Here is a 19,188-nt window from a genome sequence, read left to right as displayed (position 1 = left end):
GCTGACATTCCCACAAGCAAACGTTTCTCCCAGGTCTGGACTAAAGCACATCTTTTAAAGAGCTATCTAATCTGACCTTCAGTATATCAAGCAATGGTGAGAGAAAAGATTTCCTTGTAGCCTGTTCCTGTGCTCTTCTACAGAGTATGTTACATTTTATTTGAAACCTAAATTCAACTAAATTTGACCTTCTGGTTATTTTCTCTTGCTCTGTGACTTTTATTTCATTAGAAAGTTCACCACTACAAATACCAAGCACGTCTCACTGTGCAGGGATCACATCACCCCTTACCTTCCCTTCTGCAGCCAGTGGCTGAGCTCCCATGCAGCTATTTATAAGGATTGTTTTCTACTGTCTGGGTAATATTTATGTTTTCCCTTCAAATTCTCTCCAGCTATTTCTATCTCCCTGTTGGCATACAGAGACCAAAACTGGCATCCACCACTGTTAGTCCCCATTTCACTCATACTGACTTGCACTTCCCTAGGCCACCTTTTTACAAAAACAACAGTATTGTTTTTTCCCTCAGTGTGTTGCTCTAATAACTAATCTTCAGGCAACCAAAATGTTGGCACTACGACACTCCTCGGACACTGATTTAGAAGATGTGCCCCTATCACACGACCTGTGCTCTTTTGTCTCTGCTACTTGTCTGCATTAGATGATAGAGTACTGCGCTTAACTATTCAACCCCTGTTGCTTGATGAAGCTGTTTCCACAGACACGCAGCTACAGACAGCAAAGAAACCCACTGTTGGGAGCAATTCTGCCTCTGCATCTTTTTCTGGCCTGTTGGTTGTCCTTCCTTGTCTTTTTCTGTTCTGCTCTTGCGTGCCCTCAGCTGAGCATCCCTGATAGAGTTCCTATTCTCTTGCACTAGGTTAATAATACAAATAACCTCACAGGGACATCTAGGAATAGTATGCAGAGTAAGAAATGCTATTTGACCACAGCTGTACCCTCTCTGATATCCAACCAAAGTACACATTCAAGCGGGAAACACATCCAAAGTGTCTAGCTAGCAACTTACCCCATGCTGACCTATAAAGCCTTGCAGAGGTTGAGTGCAGCTGAGAGGCAGCTCCACTCTGGGGAACAGCCCATTCTTTCACCCGGTGGTTGAACCCTGCTTACATGTGGGGCTCCCACCACACTTACTCAGCAAAATGCTGGCATGCCTCTGCAGCATTCCCACAGCCAGCAGAATGCCCCGTGCCACTAAAAAGCCATGACAGTGTATATGTGTTCCAGCTGCTCCTGACAGCTCCCACCCTGCTCCCCCACAGACAGCATGTTTCACTCTATCCGTTCACGAGGACACATTCAGCCACGTTACAGGAAACGTTCAGCCCCTCCCCTCCCCTCGGTATCCCATGGGGAAATACTGTGTGCAGTTACCATGGAGTAGAGGGTACTGCAGCAAAGAGAGTGCATTTCAGGCAGCACAGGCTTCTGAACCATATCTGTGAGTGCAGGGAAGGAAGAACAATTTGGTGGCAGCTTTGTGCTTGAGATTGTTGCAGAAAAGGAAGGCTGATGGCAGGATGAGGAAGAAAGAAGCCAGGCAGGCAGGGAAGCACAGCACAAGGCATGGGGAGCAGAAGCAGATTCTCTGTAGGCTTTAATAAGTGAGCCAGAGCTACTCCAGCTTAACAGCTCCTGAAGCAGAAACTGGTAATGCTTTGGAAAACATGAAAGGTGTAGTCTGGTCTTCCATTGTGAGTGGATGTTGGCAAATAAAAGCATCCAAACAGGATGAAAGCAAGAGGACTTCCACAGCATGATAAAGCCTGTGGCTTACTGCTGTGATGGCTATTGGCCTCAGGAATGTGTCGGCCATGCTTGCAAGACTGTGCTTTGCAGCATCCTTCCGCACATTGCTTGGACTCAAAGGAAATCCTGGTACATCCTAAAATCTTTGTATGAGCACTGTTACATTTACAAATACTCTGTGATATGCTAAGTGATAACAGTGAAATCAATCACCAGAATATGCTCTTGCTTAAGACAATTTATTTTGGGAAGAGAATTTGTGAAAAAACTGTTTCAGGAAGCTTTAAAGAGAGATCAAGCCTATACTGTACTGACCTGCTTGCTCAATACTCACAAACACTCAACGTTTTGTAATATGCTGTCTCTTTGTAGGCAGGTTATTTATAGGTTTTCAATACTGCCAAATCATTGTATTTCTGTTGGAAAAATCCATTTTGACCACTTTTGCTTTGATCTAAAAAACACTTTTGAAGTGTCTTTCACTTCCAATGAAACTAGGATCCTGGCCTGTTGAATACACAGGACATCACTGTGCATAGGTGGGCAAAATCAGTGGTTCAGGGCAGCACACACAGTGGTACCATTGCTTGTTATAGCCTGGTTTATGGCTGCCTCAACAGATGTGGCTTAGAGTGGCCACAGCCCTGGCCTCTACCTGCCCTGCTGTATTGGTACCAGGCAGTGTCCTGGGCAGCTGGGGTGATGTGCTGAGCAGAGCTGAGAGGCAACTAGCAGATCTCTCCACTGGGCTGGATTTTTGGACACTACTACTAGCAATTTTCTTATTTTTCACTGCTGAATGATGTCTTGTTTGTATGTTCTCTTGTCCACTCTGGAGACTGTCCATAGAGCAAAGTGAAAACTGGATACAGGAAACTGAGGCGTGAGTATGGTGCTTATAACTCAAACCAAAACAAAAGCAAAACCAACAAGGCCCCTTCTGTATGAACAGTTCATGTTAAGGCTGTTGCCTGTGCCCATAACTGAGATGCTCTCGAGTGACCTCATGGCAGCTGGTGATACCAGGCTCCCTCAGGCCAGCATGGGGCTCTGCATGGGGCTGCCATTTGGGGGCCTGCTTTTGGCAGGCAGGTGCAGGCTGTGGGTGCTGTGCCGGGCTGAGCAGCATGCAGGACTTGGATGAGGATGGCCGCAGACAAGAGGCAGTCCTTGCAGGCCTCTCTGGCCATGCTCTATGGTTCAAAGAGCCCGGCTGGTTTCCCAGTGGTCGTGATGTCAACTGCTGACGCTGGCAGGCCTCATGTGCCATTTATAGTCTAAGTTTTCACTGATACATTTAAATGAGGAAAAACTAGTGCTGCAGGGGTGGATTTTGGTCTAAAGTGCTCAATGGGAAGTCTGTATGATGCATAAGGGAACAAACAAACAGATTAATAACCAGAGGTATGGCACCCGGCCCCTTCTAACAATGCACAATGGGTTCCCCCAGTACTGCTGCATAATGCAGTGCTGAGTATGACTATACAGCAGCAGGTGCAAGAGGCCTTACACATCTGCCTTGCATTATCCTTTTCCTTTCCATGATCAAACCAGCCATATGATTGGGCAGCTTCCCACTGCTCTGCAGCCTCCATCCAGCCCGTGGTGTGGCAATGCCACCTAGTGACATCGGGCAGGGTGCTGCTGCCTGCTGCACTTCAATTCCTTTTCACATCAGAGAACGATCAAATCACAACCTGTAGTTGCAATGCCTTTCCTTACTTGCGTTGCTGTTGCTGACAGAACTGACATTTCACTGCTGGCAGCAGGTAACTGCTCATGAGGAGCATACGTGTATTTCCTTGCATGGTTCAATTTTTAAAAGTTACACCAAAGCAATGTCTCTGTGTTAGAGAAATTACGACCAGCACAATTAGTCTTCTGTTCTCCAGAATCGCTCTGTATTTGGGAGAAGAGTATCTACAGACCAGGATCTCAGAAGTCTTGCATTCTGGATAGTAATAGAAATGCCTCACCAACTTTTATGTATGTCTGTAGTGCCTGATATGTAAAAATGAATAACGATGTGCCTAAGGACAGCATAGCTTTGTTTACACAACATGCCACCTGAATTGGACAAAGCACTGTTATGAACTCTGAGTGCAAGGCACAGCACATGCAGCCCTGCCAATTGTGTTTGCAGACTGAAATGAGAGGAGGGTAAAAGAGGAAAAGCAAAGAGCCAGCAGCTCATTCTTTACATGGCAACTAGCTCCTTGCCTCCCAGCCATGGAAAAATGAAGAAGAATTTGGGGAAATTCTGTGGGGTTTTGCAAATGCTTTTGAAAACATGTTGTGTAAGAAGGAAAAATAGTAAATACAAAACACACCTCCATATATTTTTGGTAATTTATTAGATTACTGCTTGGTAATAGCACTGTGTGAGTCTTTTTCAGCCCATGGCCTGCAGAACCACAGGAGCGTCCAGCATAGCCTGCGAGGAGCGAGCACTTCTCAGCTAATTGCTGAATGCAGATGTCAGGCACGCGAGCAATAATATCCGAAGGGGATCTTTCATGACAGCAGCAGCTTGATTGCTGGGTACTGTGTGTAACGTTCCTGCGAACTGCCAGCAAAAAGCAAGCTGTGAGGAACTCTAGAGCATTTCCCGTAAACAGAAGGTAGGAGCGTTTGATGCTGCAGTGGGACAGCCGATATTAAGAATCGCTGGTAAGCTGTTTTCCATCGAGCCTCAGAACGGGCTCATCGCAGAGAGGGATTTTTCCGCTAGAGCGATCGCGGCTCTCGCTGCCGCAAGCCGCGGCTCGGAGGCAGCTCTGAGGAGCGCCGCCTGCAGCGTTCGCAGTGGGGAGAGGGCAGCTGGGAGCTTCGTGCTTCCGTGCGGGACCGCCATCTGGATGCTGCGGTTCAGGGCGCTCCGCCAGCGGCGAGAAAGTCGCATCGCCCGCTCCGGAGCTCGACCCGTCCCGCCAAATCGGCCCGGCGGGTCTCGCCGAAGCCTCGCGAGGGCTGAGCGGGGCGGGGCCGCCCCGTGTTTGGGGGCGGAGGGGCCGCTCCTCCCGCCCCCGCCGCGCACAAAATGGAGCAGGGAGCCGCAGCCGCCTGTGCCCGCTTGGACGGCGAAGTGCCCTCCACCTCCGCGGCCTCCGCGCAGGAGCCCGGCGCCGAGGAGGTACCGCTGCGGGAGGCGGGAAATGGGGGGCGGCGGAGCCGCCGGGCCCGCGCGGAGGCCGCGGTGCGGCACGGCCCGGCCCGGTCCGGCCTGCGTGGCGGCCCCGGGCCCAGAGCCGTGCTCCGTGCGCTCTGCCCCGGTGCTGGCGCCTCGCCCGCAGCCTCCGTCCGCAGCGCGGGCTCCGTGAGAGAGGGCGGCGGGCGGGGCGGCCTCGGTGGCCTTGGGAGCCGCGCGTGGTCCGGCGGGAGCTCGGCGTGAGAGCGCGGACCGCGTGTGACCCATCATCGCGATTCGGCTCGCAAATACCGATAGTGGGGACAGCGGGGTTTCGGTGCGTGGAAGTCTGGCTGAAAAGCACGCCTGACCCGTTGGTTCGTTGCTCTTGTGCAGGAAGGCTGTGAAATATGGCAGTTCTCAGCGTTAGCCGGACGTTTGGGAGGCGAAGCTTAAGGGTTATTTTTGCAGGGGAATGCCCTCTATTCTGTAAGACTGGTTGGGATGTAATACCAATGCATTGGTTGTAACACCTGCAGAAAGCAGAGAATGATTCAGATGGCTGCCAGCCTGTGCCTGCCCCTCCGTGCCTCTCTGAGGGCTGGAAGGATGGGTGCTGGAGCTCCTGCCCAGGCTGTGAGACCCCCTCTGTTGGGCTGCAGGTCCTCTTCACAGTTCTGTAGTTAAAAAGCTGCAGGGTAACTGAATATAATGGAACCTGTGGTGCCCCTTTCCTCTTGTGCTGCTTTACTTCACCGTCAGTTGTAGCCCAAACAGTTATTTGAAGTGTATTTCCGCTTTGCATGCACATGGTGGATGCCCAAGTGTTTGCTTGTTATGATTCATAGTGCGTTCTCAAAGTACTTAATTGCAAGAGTGGAGTGAACCAAAGCTGCCCGCAATGCTTAGAGTGTGTGGTGACCCACCTGGCTTAGGACTGTTGCAGTCAGGGCTTTGTTGGTCTGGCTGGCACAGATGTCAAAGGCAGCATTTTGGATCCTTGAAGCGGTCAATTTCTGTTGTTTCTGGACTGTGATGCTTGTTCCTGCTGCCTGTCAGTTCCACAGCACAGAACTGTAGCACTCCAGTGGAAGTACAGCATGCTTTTCTCCTGCTAAGTGATCAGGAGGGTCTTGTGCTGTGTGTCTTACACTGCTGTCATCATGTTTTGGTAATCTGCTTTGGTTTGTTTGGGTTCCCCTACTATTTTGGTGCCATCAGCAGAAACACTGTAATGAGAAACAAGGGGCAGCAGGGCCATAGATGTGTTCTGCCTTGAACACATGAAGTGTAGGCTGTGCAATTGCACTGCTGAAGCTGCATGAATTTCACACCTCTGTTCATCTACTTCCTTAACTCAGAAAATAAATATGTATATCAAGAGTGACTTAATGTAGAATGTTTTGAATGCAACTAAATTGCTTAGTCTTGTGCAACTGAACACAGGCAATTATAAAATCACTGAATAGTCAAACAACTTAATTATATACTTAATACTGCTCATCACCACAGAGGTTTGTATCTTTGGGCCAAAACTTTAAAAACATTCTTCAGCATCAGGAATTGTTTGTCCCATTTGCATCTCTCTGCCTGAAGTTAAAGAGTGGCGCAGATTCTTTTATCAGTAACAGTTCTGAAATGTAAGTAAGCATAATTCTGCTTGACAAGCTGTTGGATATTTAGTTCTGTTTTGCTACCAGGCCCTGAATAGTTTAGTTTACAATTTCACTTTAAGGTTTTTGAACTCCAGTTGTTCACCTGGAAGTGCTAACAATAAGAGTGAAGGCATTTACTTCCAGTTTTCACATTTATTCTTTAAATGTCTTTTCAAGATACTGAATTTATGCGTTTCAAGTAAGATCTCTGTGATAAACTGAACTTGGCCCTCTCCTGGTGCTTTGCTTCAGTCCTTCCAACTTGGATCCTACTTGTAAATTGAAGCTGAGTCTCATCCTCGTTCGTTTTTACATTTTTATCTGGCCATCTCTCCTACTTTTTAGTAACATTGTGAATTCTATTCTGGGTAAAGTAATGCAATCACTTGCTGTTGAAATATTTAGTTTTTAAAGTTTATCTTTGCTTTGTTAAATGAAGATGGTGATATTTGCAATTTGAATTCCAGAAAAATGATCCTCCATTTCAACTCAAGCTTCCTCCTAAGGCAGCCAGGCCTGAAAAAGAGATTGACCCAGAATATGAAGAGAAGATGGTAAGTAATTTCCCAAGAAAAGGTGCTGCAGCTTTTTTTTACCGTTTGTTTGCCTGAACTGTATCAGTGAAGTTGCAAGTAATAAGAAGTTCCCACAGGCAGGATATGTAGGAAAGAGAAAACAAGTGGGACCTCTGGGGGACATCACCTGACAGTGGCCTCCACCTGGGTGTGAAGCTGTTGACCACAGCCCTCAGGCTGCGACCATCCGACCAGTTGTTATCTACCAAATAGTTCAACCTTCAAATCTGTATTTCCCCAATTTAGAGATGAGGATGTTGTGTGGAACCCTGTCAGAAGCCTTGCTGAAGTCCAGGTAGGCAACATCAGTTGCCTTCCCTTTGTCCATTCCTCTATCTTAGAAGGGCCAGCAGGTTGGTCAGGCACGCTCTGCCCATGGTGAAGCTGTGCTGGCCATCTTGGGTCACCTCTCCATCTCATGTGTGCCTTAACGTATCTTCCAGGAGGATCTGTTCCACGATCTTCCCCTGTGCAGAGGTGAGGCTCACTGGCCTGTAGTTCCCTAGTCTTCCTTTCTCCTTTTCCTAGAAACAAGAGTGTTGTTTCTCTTTTCCCAGTCACCAAATGAAAAGAGGTCACTTACATGAAAGCAGTATTGAAGCTGCTAGTTTCTTATATAAAAATACAAAGGTTTCAAATATTGATATGCCTCATAATATATACTCAGTGCAAAAGAGGATCTGTCTAGGACAAAAATTAAGGGAGCACTGAAGAAGAGAGATAATTGGGTAACTTTTGTATTAAAGAAGTAAAAATGGACTTTGCAATACCTTGTTCATGTAGTTAAGTTCTTGGTTGGCTGCTTTTTTTTTTTCTTTTTTTTTTTCTTTCTCCTTAGAAGCTTTAATATTAAATGGATGCCTAATAATTGCAGTAGTGTTTGTAAAGCCACAAGAGCCAGGGAAGAGTATCATTGTTAGATGTAGAAAAGTTGACCTGCCTGAATGACTACTTAATTTTTAGACATCTGCTTGTTGATGAGCTGAATGATGAACTGGAGTGTTGTGTGCTAAAATCAGTGTATTGTGAATACATTGCCCTCATGTGGCGAGACGTTGCCTTGCATACCAGATTCATTCACTGCCTTTTTCTTAGACTGATTGGTGCTGTGGCACGTGCTTTTATGTGTAAGTTACCTACAGAGAAGCATTCCGTTGTTCACATTTTTTTAGGAAATATATGGTACAAAACTGTGGTTTAACTTCATGTATCACCATAACCTACAAAATTAATCACGTGAGAACTGAGCATTATGTGATGCTTAGAAATGGCATAAAAGAAGTGATAGCAATAGTATTCAACCTGATAGGTTTTGCATTTTGTCCTATTTTTCTTTTTAAAAATATTTGAGTTGTGTATATATAGATGCTGTGCTCATATAGTGAAGTGCATGTGCCACTAACTTCAGTGCAAGCAGTATTGACCTTGTGCATCCCTGTTACTTCTGTCATACTTCTAAAAGCAGAGCTACCACAGTGTTGTCTTGGGTGAGGTCCAGAAAGTCTTGATGCTGACAAGTGAAAGGCTAAGATTCAGAACTGATGTTTTCAGAATATCATCTGAAGCACACCCTTGCAGTTACTGGGGTACCGTGTCAGTGTAAGCAATATATCCAAGTAAATTTTGAGTTGTTTTTATTGATTTTGGGTTTTGAAGGGAGATGAGTTGTGGGGATGAGGTTATCAGCTCTTGATTGTATTCCAGATTACTGTGGTTTTTGTGAAGGACCTTTTGAACGACAGCAAATTACAATTAGATGCTCTAAAGATGCAAAGTTGTAAGCAGTAGGAGCTCAAGAGCTGCTTTGTGGTGCCTGTAGCCCTCTTGGTTGAGAGTAGGCAGAGAGTCTTCTGAGTCTATGCTCAGAAGTTGTCTTCATGAATATCTGAATTCTGTTTCTTAAGAAAAATACACTTTTTTTTTTCCTGTGAAGAACAGTTACTGATTTTATTTCTCTCTGGAAACTAGAAAGCAGATCGTGCAAAAAGATTTGAATTCCTCCTGAAGCAGACAGAACTCTTCGCTCATTTTATCCAGCCTGCAGCACAAAAGTCACCAACATCTCCACTGAAAGTCAAGCTGGGACGTCCACGGATAAAGAAGGATGAAAAGCAGAGTTTGATCTCAGCTGGGGAGTATGTTTAATTGTTATTTCTGACTTGAAGCTTTTAAGAAAATTATTCATTTTAATGTATCTATTCAGTAATAGAGATTGTGCTTTAAGTCAGAACTTTTGTAGTCAGTGGTGTATCACCGTTTCTTTAAAAGTGGATTTGTGTGTGCACGTTGGATCCTCTGCATCAGTATGATCTTGGATCAGGAGAGCACCTCTAAAGTAAAATCCTTGGTTATTGCTATTTACTGTGCTCTGGTCTGTGCTGTGAAGGTGGCATGAGCTGAGTTTCTTCTGCATGACACTCCACTACAAGATGCTCTCCAGGAACACACCAGGTCTGTTCCAGCTACTCGTGGACATGTTAGTGGGCCCAGAGCAGAGGTAGACCAAGTTCAAACAGTGCCAGGTAGTGCTGGGCTTGGATCCTCAGCATGAACTGCCTCTCTTCACAGGTCTTTCTATGCTAGTTCCTAATCGACATCTGCGCTGCGTGCAGTGCTGCTGAGGGGTTATGTATGAATGAACACAACGTTTTTGAAGCATTTACAAAATAAAACTTCTTTTATCAATTAAATATTTTTGGAATCAAGTAAATGCGTTTTCTTAACGGTATACTTAACAAGTAATTCTAAGTTCACCACTGATGTGGGTGTTGTAGTGTTAAGGAGTGTTTGATATCTGTTGGTGTAGCTATGGCTCTGGAAGAGAGAGATGCATATCAGACTTCTGAGTTACAGCTGGAATGGACCAGGACTAACAGATGATACACAGTACGTGATTTTGGCCAAAGATCAGGAACATACATGCTCATTGTGGGTGGACAGTCATTTCTGTGGTAACTTCTTTTTAGGCTTCATAACCAGTGTTTTGAATTTTTCCTGTACACATCTCGTGTTCTTCAGTTATCGTCACAGGCGCACGGAACAGGAAGAAGATGAAGAACTGTTATCAGAAAGTCGAAAAACATCGAACGTGTGCATTCGATTTGAGGAGTCTCCTTCATGTGAGTATTCTTTTGGTGCTTTGGAGTGATGAGAAGCTGATGAGCAGAACACAAAGTGTTGTACTTAGTGTTCTTCTACTTAGAGAAGTGTTACATTTGCAGATGTGAAAGGAGGAACGCTAAGAGATTATCAAGTCAGAGGTCTGAACTGGATGATCTCACTGTATGAAAATGGCGTTAATGGCATTCTGGCAGATGAAATGGTAAGCAGTGATCTTTGGAAATTTCTGTGGGAATTGACCATCCTTTTCTGCCACTTCAAATTAATTTGTATATTATATTTTATATCCTTCAGTTTCCCATCAGTGAATGTACATTGTGTGCTTTGTGCATTACATTATTCTTAGTAAAAAATACACGGAAGAGATATTATTCAAGGAGTTACTACTCCAGTTATATAAATAGTAAATGGGAGTCCATGTGTAATTCGAATAGATAGAAATAGATTTGCATTTATTTGTTTTGTATGTGACTAGTATGTTCATAAGTAACAACAGTGTGCATGTTCCTTCCTTCAGCACTGCCCAGAAGGGTGAGTTTGTGCAGCCTCGAAGTCCAAGATTTTCATGCTTGATTTTGCTTTAATTTTGTTTCAAAAACAAAATTAGTTTCTTTAGTTTCTTTGCATCTGGAGTTCAAGTTACTATATCTTCAGAGTATTTGAAGAGTTCTTTGGTCAAAATAGAATAATTATGAATGATGAAACAAGATATGTGTAAGATAACATGAATTTCAATAGATGTTGCTTTGGGCAAAATTCTAACACTGTACCTCTAGTATTTACTGTATGTACAGCAAGCAGTATGTGCCATTTTGCAGCAGTTACATTTTTTCACATCTGGATCTGTAAATAGTGAAAGATACCATATAGCAAACTTCTGTTGTGTACCTTGCAATAAAGTGCTACACTGGGGAAATTGTTTGAAGCTCTTTCTGTACCGTGTTTTGTTTCAGAAAGTTTTTTTCCCTTCTTTGTCAATGTAGGGTCTTGGTAAGACTCTGCAAACAATAGCATTGTTGGGCTATCTGAAGCATTATCGAAACATTCCCGGGCCACATATGGTCCTGGTTCCAAAATCAACTCTGCACAATTGGATGAATGAATTTAAACGCTGGGTTCCTTCATTACGTGCCGTTTGCCTTATTGGAGATAAAGATGCCAGAGTAAGTGTTCTACATTAAAACCATGTCTGTGTTTTTCTATCAGAAACCACCATCTGGGGGCATGGAACCCTTCCTAGGCCGCTTTCTTAATTACAGCATTTTTCAGTGGTCTTTAACTATGTTAGCATTGAAAATGCAAAATGCTATACTTGTAACTTGAGGATAAAATGCAAATTAGTAATTGAAATAATAAATTGGTATTGAAGTACAGCTGTCTGTGACTGACTTTTCCTCCTTGATTTTTGCACTATCTTGGATCTCCTCTGTATTTGCAACGTGACAGTTCTGTTCATTTTCCTTTATTGTTCTCACCTTGTTGCCTCTGTCTTCACCTGCTTCAGGTGATGCTCCCACATTGTACTTGCATCCAGTGTCCATGCTCACCCCTCTAATTAGGCTCCTGTTGCAGAGCTTCCATTTCTCATAGTGTAGGCATTGAGTTCAGTGGAGGGTGGCTTGTTGCTTGAAGTGGGGAATGACTTCTTTGGCTCTCCAGATGGACTGCATGGATCTCTATTGCTAATAGCACCTTTATGAAGAGGGGTGGAGGGGGAATAGATGGGCTGTTTTAAAACCACTTTCCTGTTAGTGGGGGTGTTTTGGACTGGGTAGTTTAGTGTGGTGTTTCTTTTGCACCCTTAGTAATTTGTACTGTACTTACTTCAACTACAGAAAAAAAATACCCTAAGGAGCAAATATCTAATTCTGTACAGAATAATTTCCCCCATAAAGTGGGAAGGATTGAAAGTGGTAGTAACTTTCAGTTATACTAAGCATTTTTCAGAGTTGTTTTGTGCACTTGGTGCTTCAATGCTGCTGGCAGAGAGAGATTCTCATGAGTTGCAAAGATGCTTCTACTTCATAAAAGCTTATTAATTCACTTGCTGTACTGTAGGCTGCTTTTATCCGCGATGTTATGATGCCTGGTGAGTGGGATGTTTGTGTTACATCATATGAAATGGTCATTAAAGAGAAATCAGTCTTCAAAAAATTTAACTGGAGGTACCTAGTAATCGATGAAGCACACAGAATAAAGAATGAGAAGTCTAAGGTAAGTTCAGATGTTTGATCTTTTTAAGGTATTTTTATACAATGTTCTCTCTGGTTTTAGCAGTTTTTTAGTGTTAAGTATGTGGGTTTTTTTTTTTTTTTTGCTATGAGCTCATGGGCTGTAAATATTTTTTAATATTTTTAATATTTTTTAATATTCCCCGTCTTTAAATTCAGTTCATGTGATTTCATGTTTCAGAAACCAGTGAAAACAGGTTATGTTACATGTACATTATGATGACAACTATTTGTTGTATTCCCAGCTGTCAGAGATTGTCCGGGAGTTCAAGACAACAAACAGATTGCTGCTTACAGGGACTCCCTTACAGAATAACCTCCATGAACTGTGGGCATTGCTTAATTTTCTTCTACCTGATGTCTTTAATTCTGCAGATGTAAGTAGAGTTTGGAAGTAAAATCTTGTTTTGATTCTCAAGGTGCTTTTTGCGGAAGAGAATGTTCAGCCTAGCAAGAGACATCAGATGTAGAAAACTTGGATTCAGTAGGAGCTCTGTGACTTTGCCTAACTCTGGACCTTTCTCTTCTTTTATTTTTTTATTTTTTTGCTGAGGTTAAAATAGTGTGTTACATTAGTGTGCAGGTAAGGCCTCAGACTGGCATTAACAATTTAATACTTCAGAAAAATAGAGTTTTGCAAAATGGAGTAGAACTGTGTAAGGTAATACAGAACGGAGACTGGGCACATCCAAATGTGCATAAGCTTTCTTCGTTGAGAATTGGAGTCATCTTTCACTGTTTATATTCCCATGTCTGTGCATTACTTGCATTGTTGTTGCTGTCATGTTTTCTATCACGTTTATTTCTTCAGGCTTTTGTCTTTTTTAACTCTTGCCCCATCGTTAAACAAGCACTAAAGGCAAGAATGTGCATATTCCAGTGGTGAGCATGGAGTAACACTGGAAATGGAACATAGTAGTAAAGTTTTCATCAGTGGAGTTACTCAGTTGACTTTAAATGTTGTAACCTTCTGGGCAGCTGGCAGAGAATTGTGGCCCCACTTCTCTTTCACTCATAGAAATCGTTTGTCAGTCAGCTGGAGTGAAAGCGAATCAACGTGTCTGTTATCACCACAGATGGTAAACATAGTTCATGCTACTTGTGCTGCTTCTTCCCACAGGATTTTGACTCCTGGTTTGATACCAAAAATTGTCTTGGTGATCAGAAACTTGTAGAAAGACTTCATGCTGTAAGTAAAGCTTCTATCAATGTCATCATTAGCATACGTGGTGTGAAATAAGTAAATAAAAGAATATTTCTCCTTTTGTCTAAGTCAAAGTTAAGATGAATGTAAAGATACTGAGTTACAGAAACACCCAGATAAATCTTATGAATGAAATGCTGGAACTTGCTGTTTAGTCACTGCTTTTTGTAGTGTTACTGTTTTGAAGCAGAGCAAATCTGTGCTTAAAATACAAAATGGATTTTGAGGCCTTTGGAAACAACTTATCCTGAGTACTAAACTTATACAGGCTTCATGCAAGCCTTGAGAGTCATGTCTTTATCTTTGGTTTGCTATGAATGAGACAACTTCCCCATTTGTTTTATCGCTTACAACAAAAGAAGTCTAATACACAGTGCTTATCTTTGGAATCTTGATGTAATTTGCTTACATCTCTAGAGGGGGGAAAAACAGACTATAAAGGGAAATAGACTTTTATAAGGATTTGGTTCTTGCTCAGGACAGCGGCTGGAATGAGTAAGGCAATCTGTAACACTGCACATCTTTAGTGTGAACTTGGGAGCATAGTAGTGGATGCTTCATTTTTGCAGACTGTAGCAGAATTGTTCAGAAGGAGTCACTGTGATAGCAACAGATATTGATTAGTTTGAAGTAAATGTCACAGAAATTAATGACTTTGTATTTCAGGTGATCAGTTTTAAGTATCTTTGTGTCTTTGAAAAAACTCTTAATTTTTGTAGGTTTTGAAGCCATTTTTATTGCGTCGCATAAAGGCTGAAGTTGAAAAGAGTTTGCCTCCAAAGAAAGAAGTAAAAATTTATCTTGGGCTCAGCAAAATGCAGAGGGAATGGTGAGTTACTTGCATTAAAGTAAGATTTTTCTCTGATACGGAACACTACGACTCTTCGTGAAGATTTTTTTTCTTGGTAGCTGCACACAAAGGCAGTCAAACGGAGAAGCCTATTTGTAGCTATTTTGGGGGCATTGTAAAGGTACACAAGCTGTGAAGAACTCAGGAACTGTCATAAAAGGGGATGGGAAGAATAAAGCAGAGCTTTTCTTTCCTTAAGTTTATTTGAAAAAATGTATGCCTGTTAAGTTTATTTTTATTTCTGTTAAATGCAACTAGGTATGTGCCAGTAAGTCTCAGAGTTGAAACTACCAGTGGCCACAGGAGCCATGTACCCAAGGAAAAGTGAAAATGAAAATGGCAGGTCAGCGTAGCAGCTTCAGGAGAATCAATGAGATCTTTAATCAACTTCATAGTCATATGTAAGAAAAGCTGAAGAAATGCCTGTGAGTGACAGATCACTGACACTTGCAGGCAAGTTGCCGTTCATGTTAGGTATTGATTTATAAGTGCTTAGTATCAGTCAGATGTTTTCTTCAGGTTTGATAATAAAATGACTCATTATTTAAGTAAACAGAAACAGCTCCTGCTTCTGGAAATTAGTAATTGGGATTAGCAGATTTCATTCATGCTTTGAATATGAAATAAAAACTGAGAGTTATTCAAAATTGCCTGTAAAACTTCAGGTATACAAGGATCTTGATGAAAGATATTGATATCCTAAATTCAGCTGGGAAAATGGATAAGATGCGTCTGCTGAACATTCTGATGCAGTTACGGAAATGCTGTAACCATCCGTACCTGTTTGATGGTGCTGAGCCCGGCCCTCCTTACACCACTGACACACATCTCATCACTAACAGTGGTAAAATGTTAGTTCTGGATAAACTGCTGGCAAAACTCAGAGAGCAAGGTGAGTTGAGCAGAAACAATCGAAGCAGTGCTCATAGGTAAAAATTACCTTTTTAAAGCATGTGGAGACGCGTTGTCTTCAGTGAACGTGTTTGTTATTTTCAGTGAGGTTTTGTTTGGAAAATCAGTTTTCAGTAGACCTTAATGCATGGAGGGCTGCAAGGAAGCCGTATAAGAATGGTGAGGAAGACTAGTGATACAATTAAGGAGAAGGGAAAAGTTTCTACTGCTAGAGAAGAGACTAAACTTCTCTGAGAGGATTGGTGTCTGTGCACATCTTAGCATGTTTTTAAGTTGTATATTTCTTCTATAGAGAATATCAAATAACCTGTTTTACTTTTCTGATATTGGTTTAACTTCTCCTCAACTTTATGAAGAGAGTTATTTAAATTAGTGCAATATCTCTATGAAAATTAACTTGAAAACATAAAACTGACTGAAGCTCCTGTGTTGTCAGGCTCCAGAGTGCTGCTTTTCAGTCAGATGACCCGTTTATTGGATATTTTGGAAGACTATTGCATGTGGCGTGGGTATGAGTACTGCCGACTCGATGGGCAGACGCCACATGAAGAAAGAGAGGTAAGAAGTATATGAGAGCAAGAAATGCCTGGTTTACACCTCAATTTGTTATTAAACTGTTGTTGTGATCAAGTATATAGTACGTCAAGAATGATGTTTGTCATTCCTTAAAAGGAATTATTCATTAAAATAAAGAAAATGCTACAGTTTAGAAAGGCAGCTAAGACCTTTTTTCTAATCAAAAGTGCATAGCAAAGTAGATTTCATGCATTCCTCAACTAACTGAACAACAGTGTTTTGTTCACTCTGAGTAGGTTTGCACAGGCAAAACTATCCACATGGTTGCTTCTGGTGCTGTCATAGAACACTGTTTTTAAACTTTGAAGGCGTCTCTTTGAAAACTCACCAGTGTTTTGGAGACAACTGTAATGCATTAAAAATACTCTTCTCTTTCAGGAAGCAATAGATACCTTCAATGCTCCCAACAGCAGTAAATTCATTTTCATGTTGAGTACCAGAGCTGGGGGTCTAGGAATTAATTTGGCAACTGCTGATGTGGTTATCTTGTATGATTCAGATTGGAACCCTCAAGTAGACCTGCAAGCCATGGTGAGTTAATCATCTGACACATGGTGGTTTTGTTGAAGTTGTTGTTCAAGTTGGAGCATTTCAGAACTTTCTTTCCAGTTATTTTTTTGTTACTTTTTACAATCTATTACCAGCAAACTAAGGAGTCAATCAAAGTACTTTGGCTGTTTCCAAAGTAATAGGAAAAGAACAAAATCATCCAGCATTGTATTGAACCTTTCTGGAAACATTATGCTTCTGCAAATTCCTTTTATATTTTTTCCTGCAGAAGTGTAACATCATTACTTGTAAGGAAGGGCAAAGAAACCCTAGTGTTTGATTTTAAATGTTTCCTCTTTCTGACTGCTAATTAATTTCTAAAATGAAGTTATGTAATTTGTGGATTAAAAATGTCATGAGCCTTCTTGCATGCTTTGGACAGTTCTGCTTTTGAGTGTTAAGTGCATTAAGTATTTACTGTGACTGTCTCACACGTCCTTCTGAGATGCATGTTGTTTACCAGTTGTAGATGAAATTCCTGCAAACTGCTGAGCGTGATTTGTGTGCTTTAGGAATTTCAGGAATACCATACATAGATCTTGTTTAAAAGGACAGTCAGAATGCTGGTGCAGCACTTGAAAGGACCATTTTTTTAAATTGAAGACAAAATATTTGTATTCATATTTTGTAGAGAGAATAACCACCTGTTCTGATACATGTAAATACAGAATGTTACTTGTAGCTTCATATACTGTACACTGTGAGCTCTATACTGCTGATTTATTGTAGCCAACTTGGGACAGCTATGATATTGAAGCTGTAGCTGCATGGCCTTTGCATGTGGAATTAATGCTGTCAAGCCAAGGATGCTGTTTCAGTGCTTCTGTTGTGAACTGAATGTAGTGTGGGCTTGTATACGTATATCCCACAGCTGCAGTTTACACAGACATTTAATTATGTGCATTTACAGTGAAGCAGATGTATTTCTTGCAATAGAAAGACCTCAAATTTAGAAGGTGTAATAACCAGCAATGTAGCTAGGCAACTTTTGTGTTCTGCTGAATAAGCAAGGAGCCAAGAAATTCATGCTAGCTTCAGCTTGATGTTTCTGCCTATGTAGCAAGTTAACTGTCTATTGCTTGTGAGTTCTGTTGCTGAACACTCAATTTATTTTTGTTAGGATCGTGCGCATCGTATTGGTCAAAAGAAACCAGTACGGGTGTTCCGCCTTATCACTGATAATACTGTTGAAGAGAGGATTGTAGAAAGAGCTGAAATAAAACTGAGGCTGGACTCTATAGTTATACAACAAGGTATCAACTGCTATGTATTTTTTTCTGCAACAGAGTTGTTCAGTACCTTCAAGTATTTGTTAAACTGCTGTACAGAAGTGCAGCCAGAGAGAAAGCAGGCCTTGTGTACAGTAACAGTATGCTAAATTCAAGTATGATGCAGAAGTTATTCAGTTGTTCAGCTGAAATTTTTGAAGCAACTGTTTCCTTGAGTGATGTGAGTATAGATTCAAAGAGATTCTAACTGAGCAAGGTACTGAAGAATAGCTGTACTTACCACATCACAGCTTAGTAAAGATCAAAGCTGCTTTGTGTGACTTTGTTTAAAAGCTCAGGGAGAACAGTTTGACAAAAACCAAAGTTCTGTAGCTGAGTTTGTGAAGTTTGTGAGCCATTGGATTGTTCCTTTCTGAAAGAATGGGCTGCTGAATGAATAATGGTCAAAATTGTGATGGTCTGTGGAGACCAGGCTGGTGAAATTTTGGCACAGAGAATAGAGGTCTGTGAAAAATTAAAGCATTCACAGATGGGTCAAAATCAGTGAAGTGAGTGTTAAAAGAGATTGAATTCTACTCAGTGGTTATTCTAGAACAATTTGTCATTCTTAATTTTGAAATAGGGTCTTAATATTAAGTTTAGCTAACTTTGCAAGAGTAATGCCTTAAACACAAAATGGATTATCTGACTGAAATTGTTTGCTGTGGCTTGATCCATGGCCCATTGTTGCATTCTGTATTTTCCTAGAAGTCCCCAATTTCTGTTTGTTTTTAGCTTCAGTTAAATGCAACTTTTTTCTTTGGTTCTTTGTTTTTTGTTTTTTCTTTGCTGCCAGAGAACTGTAAAAATCCTCTGTATTCATGGTTTTATTGGAACTTTTACCTTTTCTGTAGCTTTCCTAATATTTCTTCTAATTCTAGGGAGGCTCATAGACCAGCAGTCTAACAAATTGGCAAAAGATGAAATGCTGCAAATGATCCGGCATGGAGCTACTCATGTCTTTGCTTCCAAAGACAGTGAGCTGACAGAAGAAGACATAACCACTATTTTAGAAAGAGGAGAAAAGAAGGTTAGAGCAGTTTTATATAGATCTTGAAGTGTGTCAAACATGAAAAATAGATATGCAAAGTGTATTTTACTGAAGAAGACAAGAATGGTGTAATTATATGTAAATCTGCTTTATATGCCCACCTATTACTTTATTATTCATAAATATTTCAAAGCTAGGAAGGAGTAAGAGTAGTGAGTTGTAATTACTTCCACCATTTCAGACTGAGCACTGCATCTTAAGCATCATTTAATTCATGGGGTTTTTAGAAACGTGTAAATTTTATGCCAACAATTCTAATCGACACAAAATCTTTATGGAACTTCACTGAGGAATGG

General features: G+C 41.8%; 1 protein-coding gene across 1 annotated transcript in view; it reads left to right on the top strand.

Annotated features, from left to right (window-relative positions):
* The first annotated feature begins 4,764 nt into the window (after nucleotides 1–4,764).
* Nucleotides 4,765–19,188, top strand: part of SMARCA1 (SWI/SNF related, matrix associated, actin dependent regulator of chromatin, subfamily a, member 1) — a 30,508-nt gene continuing 16,084 nt past the window's right edge. Inside the window, exons 1-15 of the mRNA XM_052673489.1 lie at nucleotides 4,765–4,907; nucleotides 7,024–7,110; nucleotides 9,100–9,266; nucleotides 10,150–10,250; nucleotides 10,353–10,453; nucleotides 11,235–11,414; nucleotides 12,310–12,465; nucleotides 12,728–12,859; nucleotides 13,603–13,671; nucleotides 14,406–14,515; nucleotides 15,202–15,428; nucleotides 15,885–16,006; nucleotides 16,403–16,555; nucleotides 17,694–17,826; nucleotides 18,723–18,871. Coding sequence (XP_052529449.1) covers nucleotides 4,815–4,907; nucleotides 7,024–7,110; nucleotides 9,100–9,266; nucleotides 10,150–10,250; nucleotides 10,353–10,453; nucleotides 11,235–11,414; nucleotides 12,310–12,465; nucleotides 12,728–12,859; nucleotides 13,603–13,671; nucleotides 14,406–14,515; nucleotides 15,202–15,428; nucleotides 15,885–16,006; nucleotides 16,403–16,555; nucleotides 17,694–17,826; nucleotides 18,723–18,871 — 1,980 coding nt within the window. The 5' untranslated portion in view covers nucleotides 4,765–4,814. The remainder of the gene's footprint in view (nucleotides 4,908–7,023; nucleotides 7,111–9,099; nucleotides 9,267–10,149; nucleotides 10,251–10,352; nucleotides 10,454–11,234; nucleotides 11,415–12,309; nucleotides 12,466–12,727; nucleotides 12,860–13,602; nucleotides 13,672–14,405; nucleotides 14,516–15,201; nucleotides 15,429–15,884; nucleotides 16,007–16,402; nucleotides 16,556–17,693; nucleotides 17,827–18,722; nucleotides 18,872–19,188) is intronic.

This window comes from Tympanuchus pallidicinctus, unplaced genomic scaffold, assembly GCF_026119805.1.
Source record: "Tympanuchus pallidicinctus isolate F22 unplaced genomic scaffold, pur_lepc_1.0 scaffold13, whole genome shotgun sequence".
Lineage (NCBI taxonomy): Eukaryota > Metazoa > Chordata > Aves > Galliformes > Phasianidae > Tympanuchus > Tympanuchus pallidicinctus.
The sequence above is the reverse complement of the archived record's forward strand: the minus strand, read 5'-3'. Positions and strand labels throughout refer to the sequence as shown.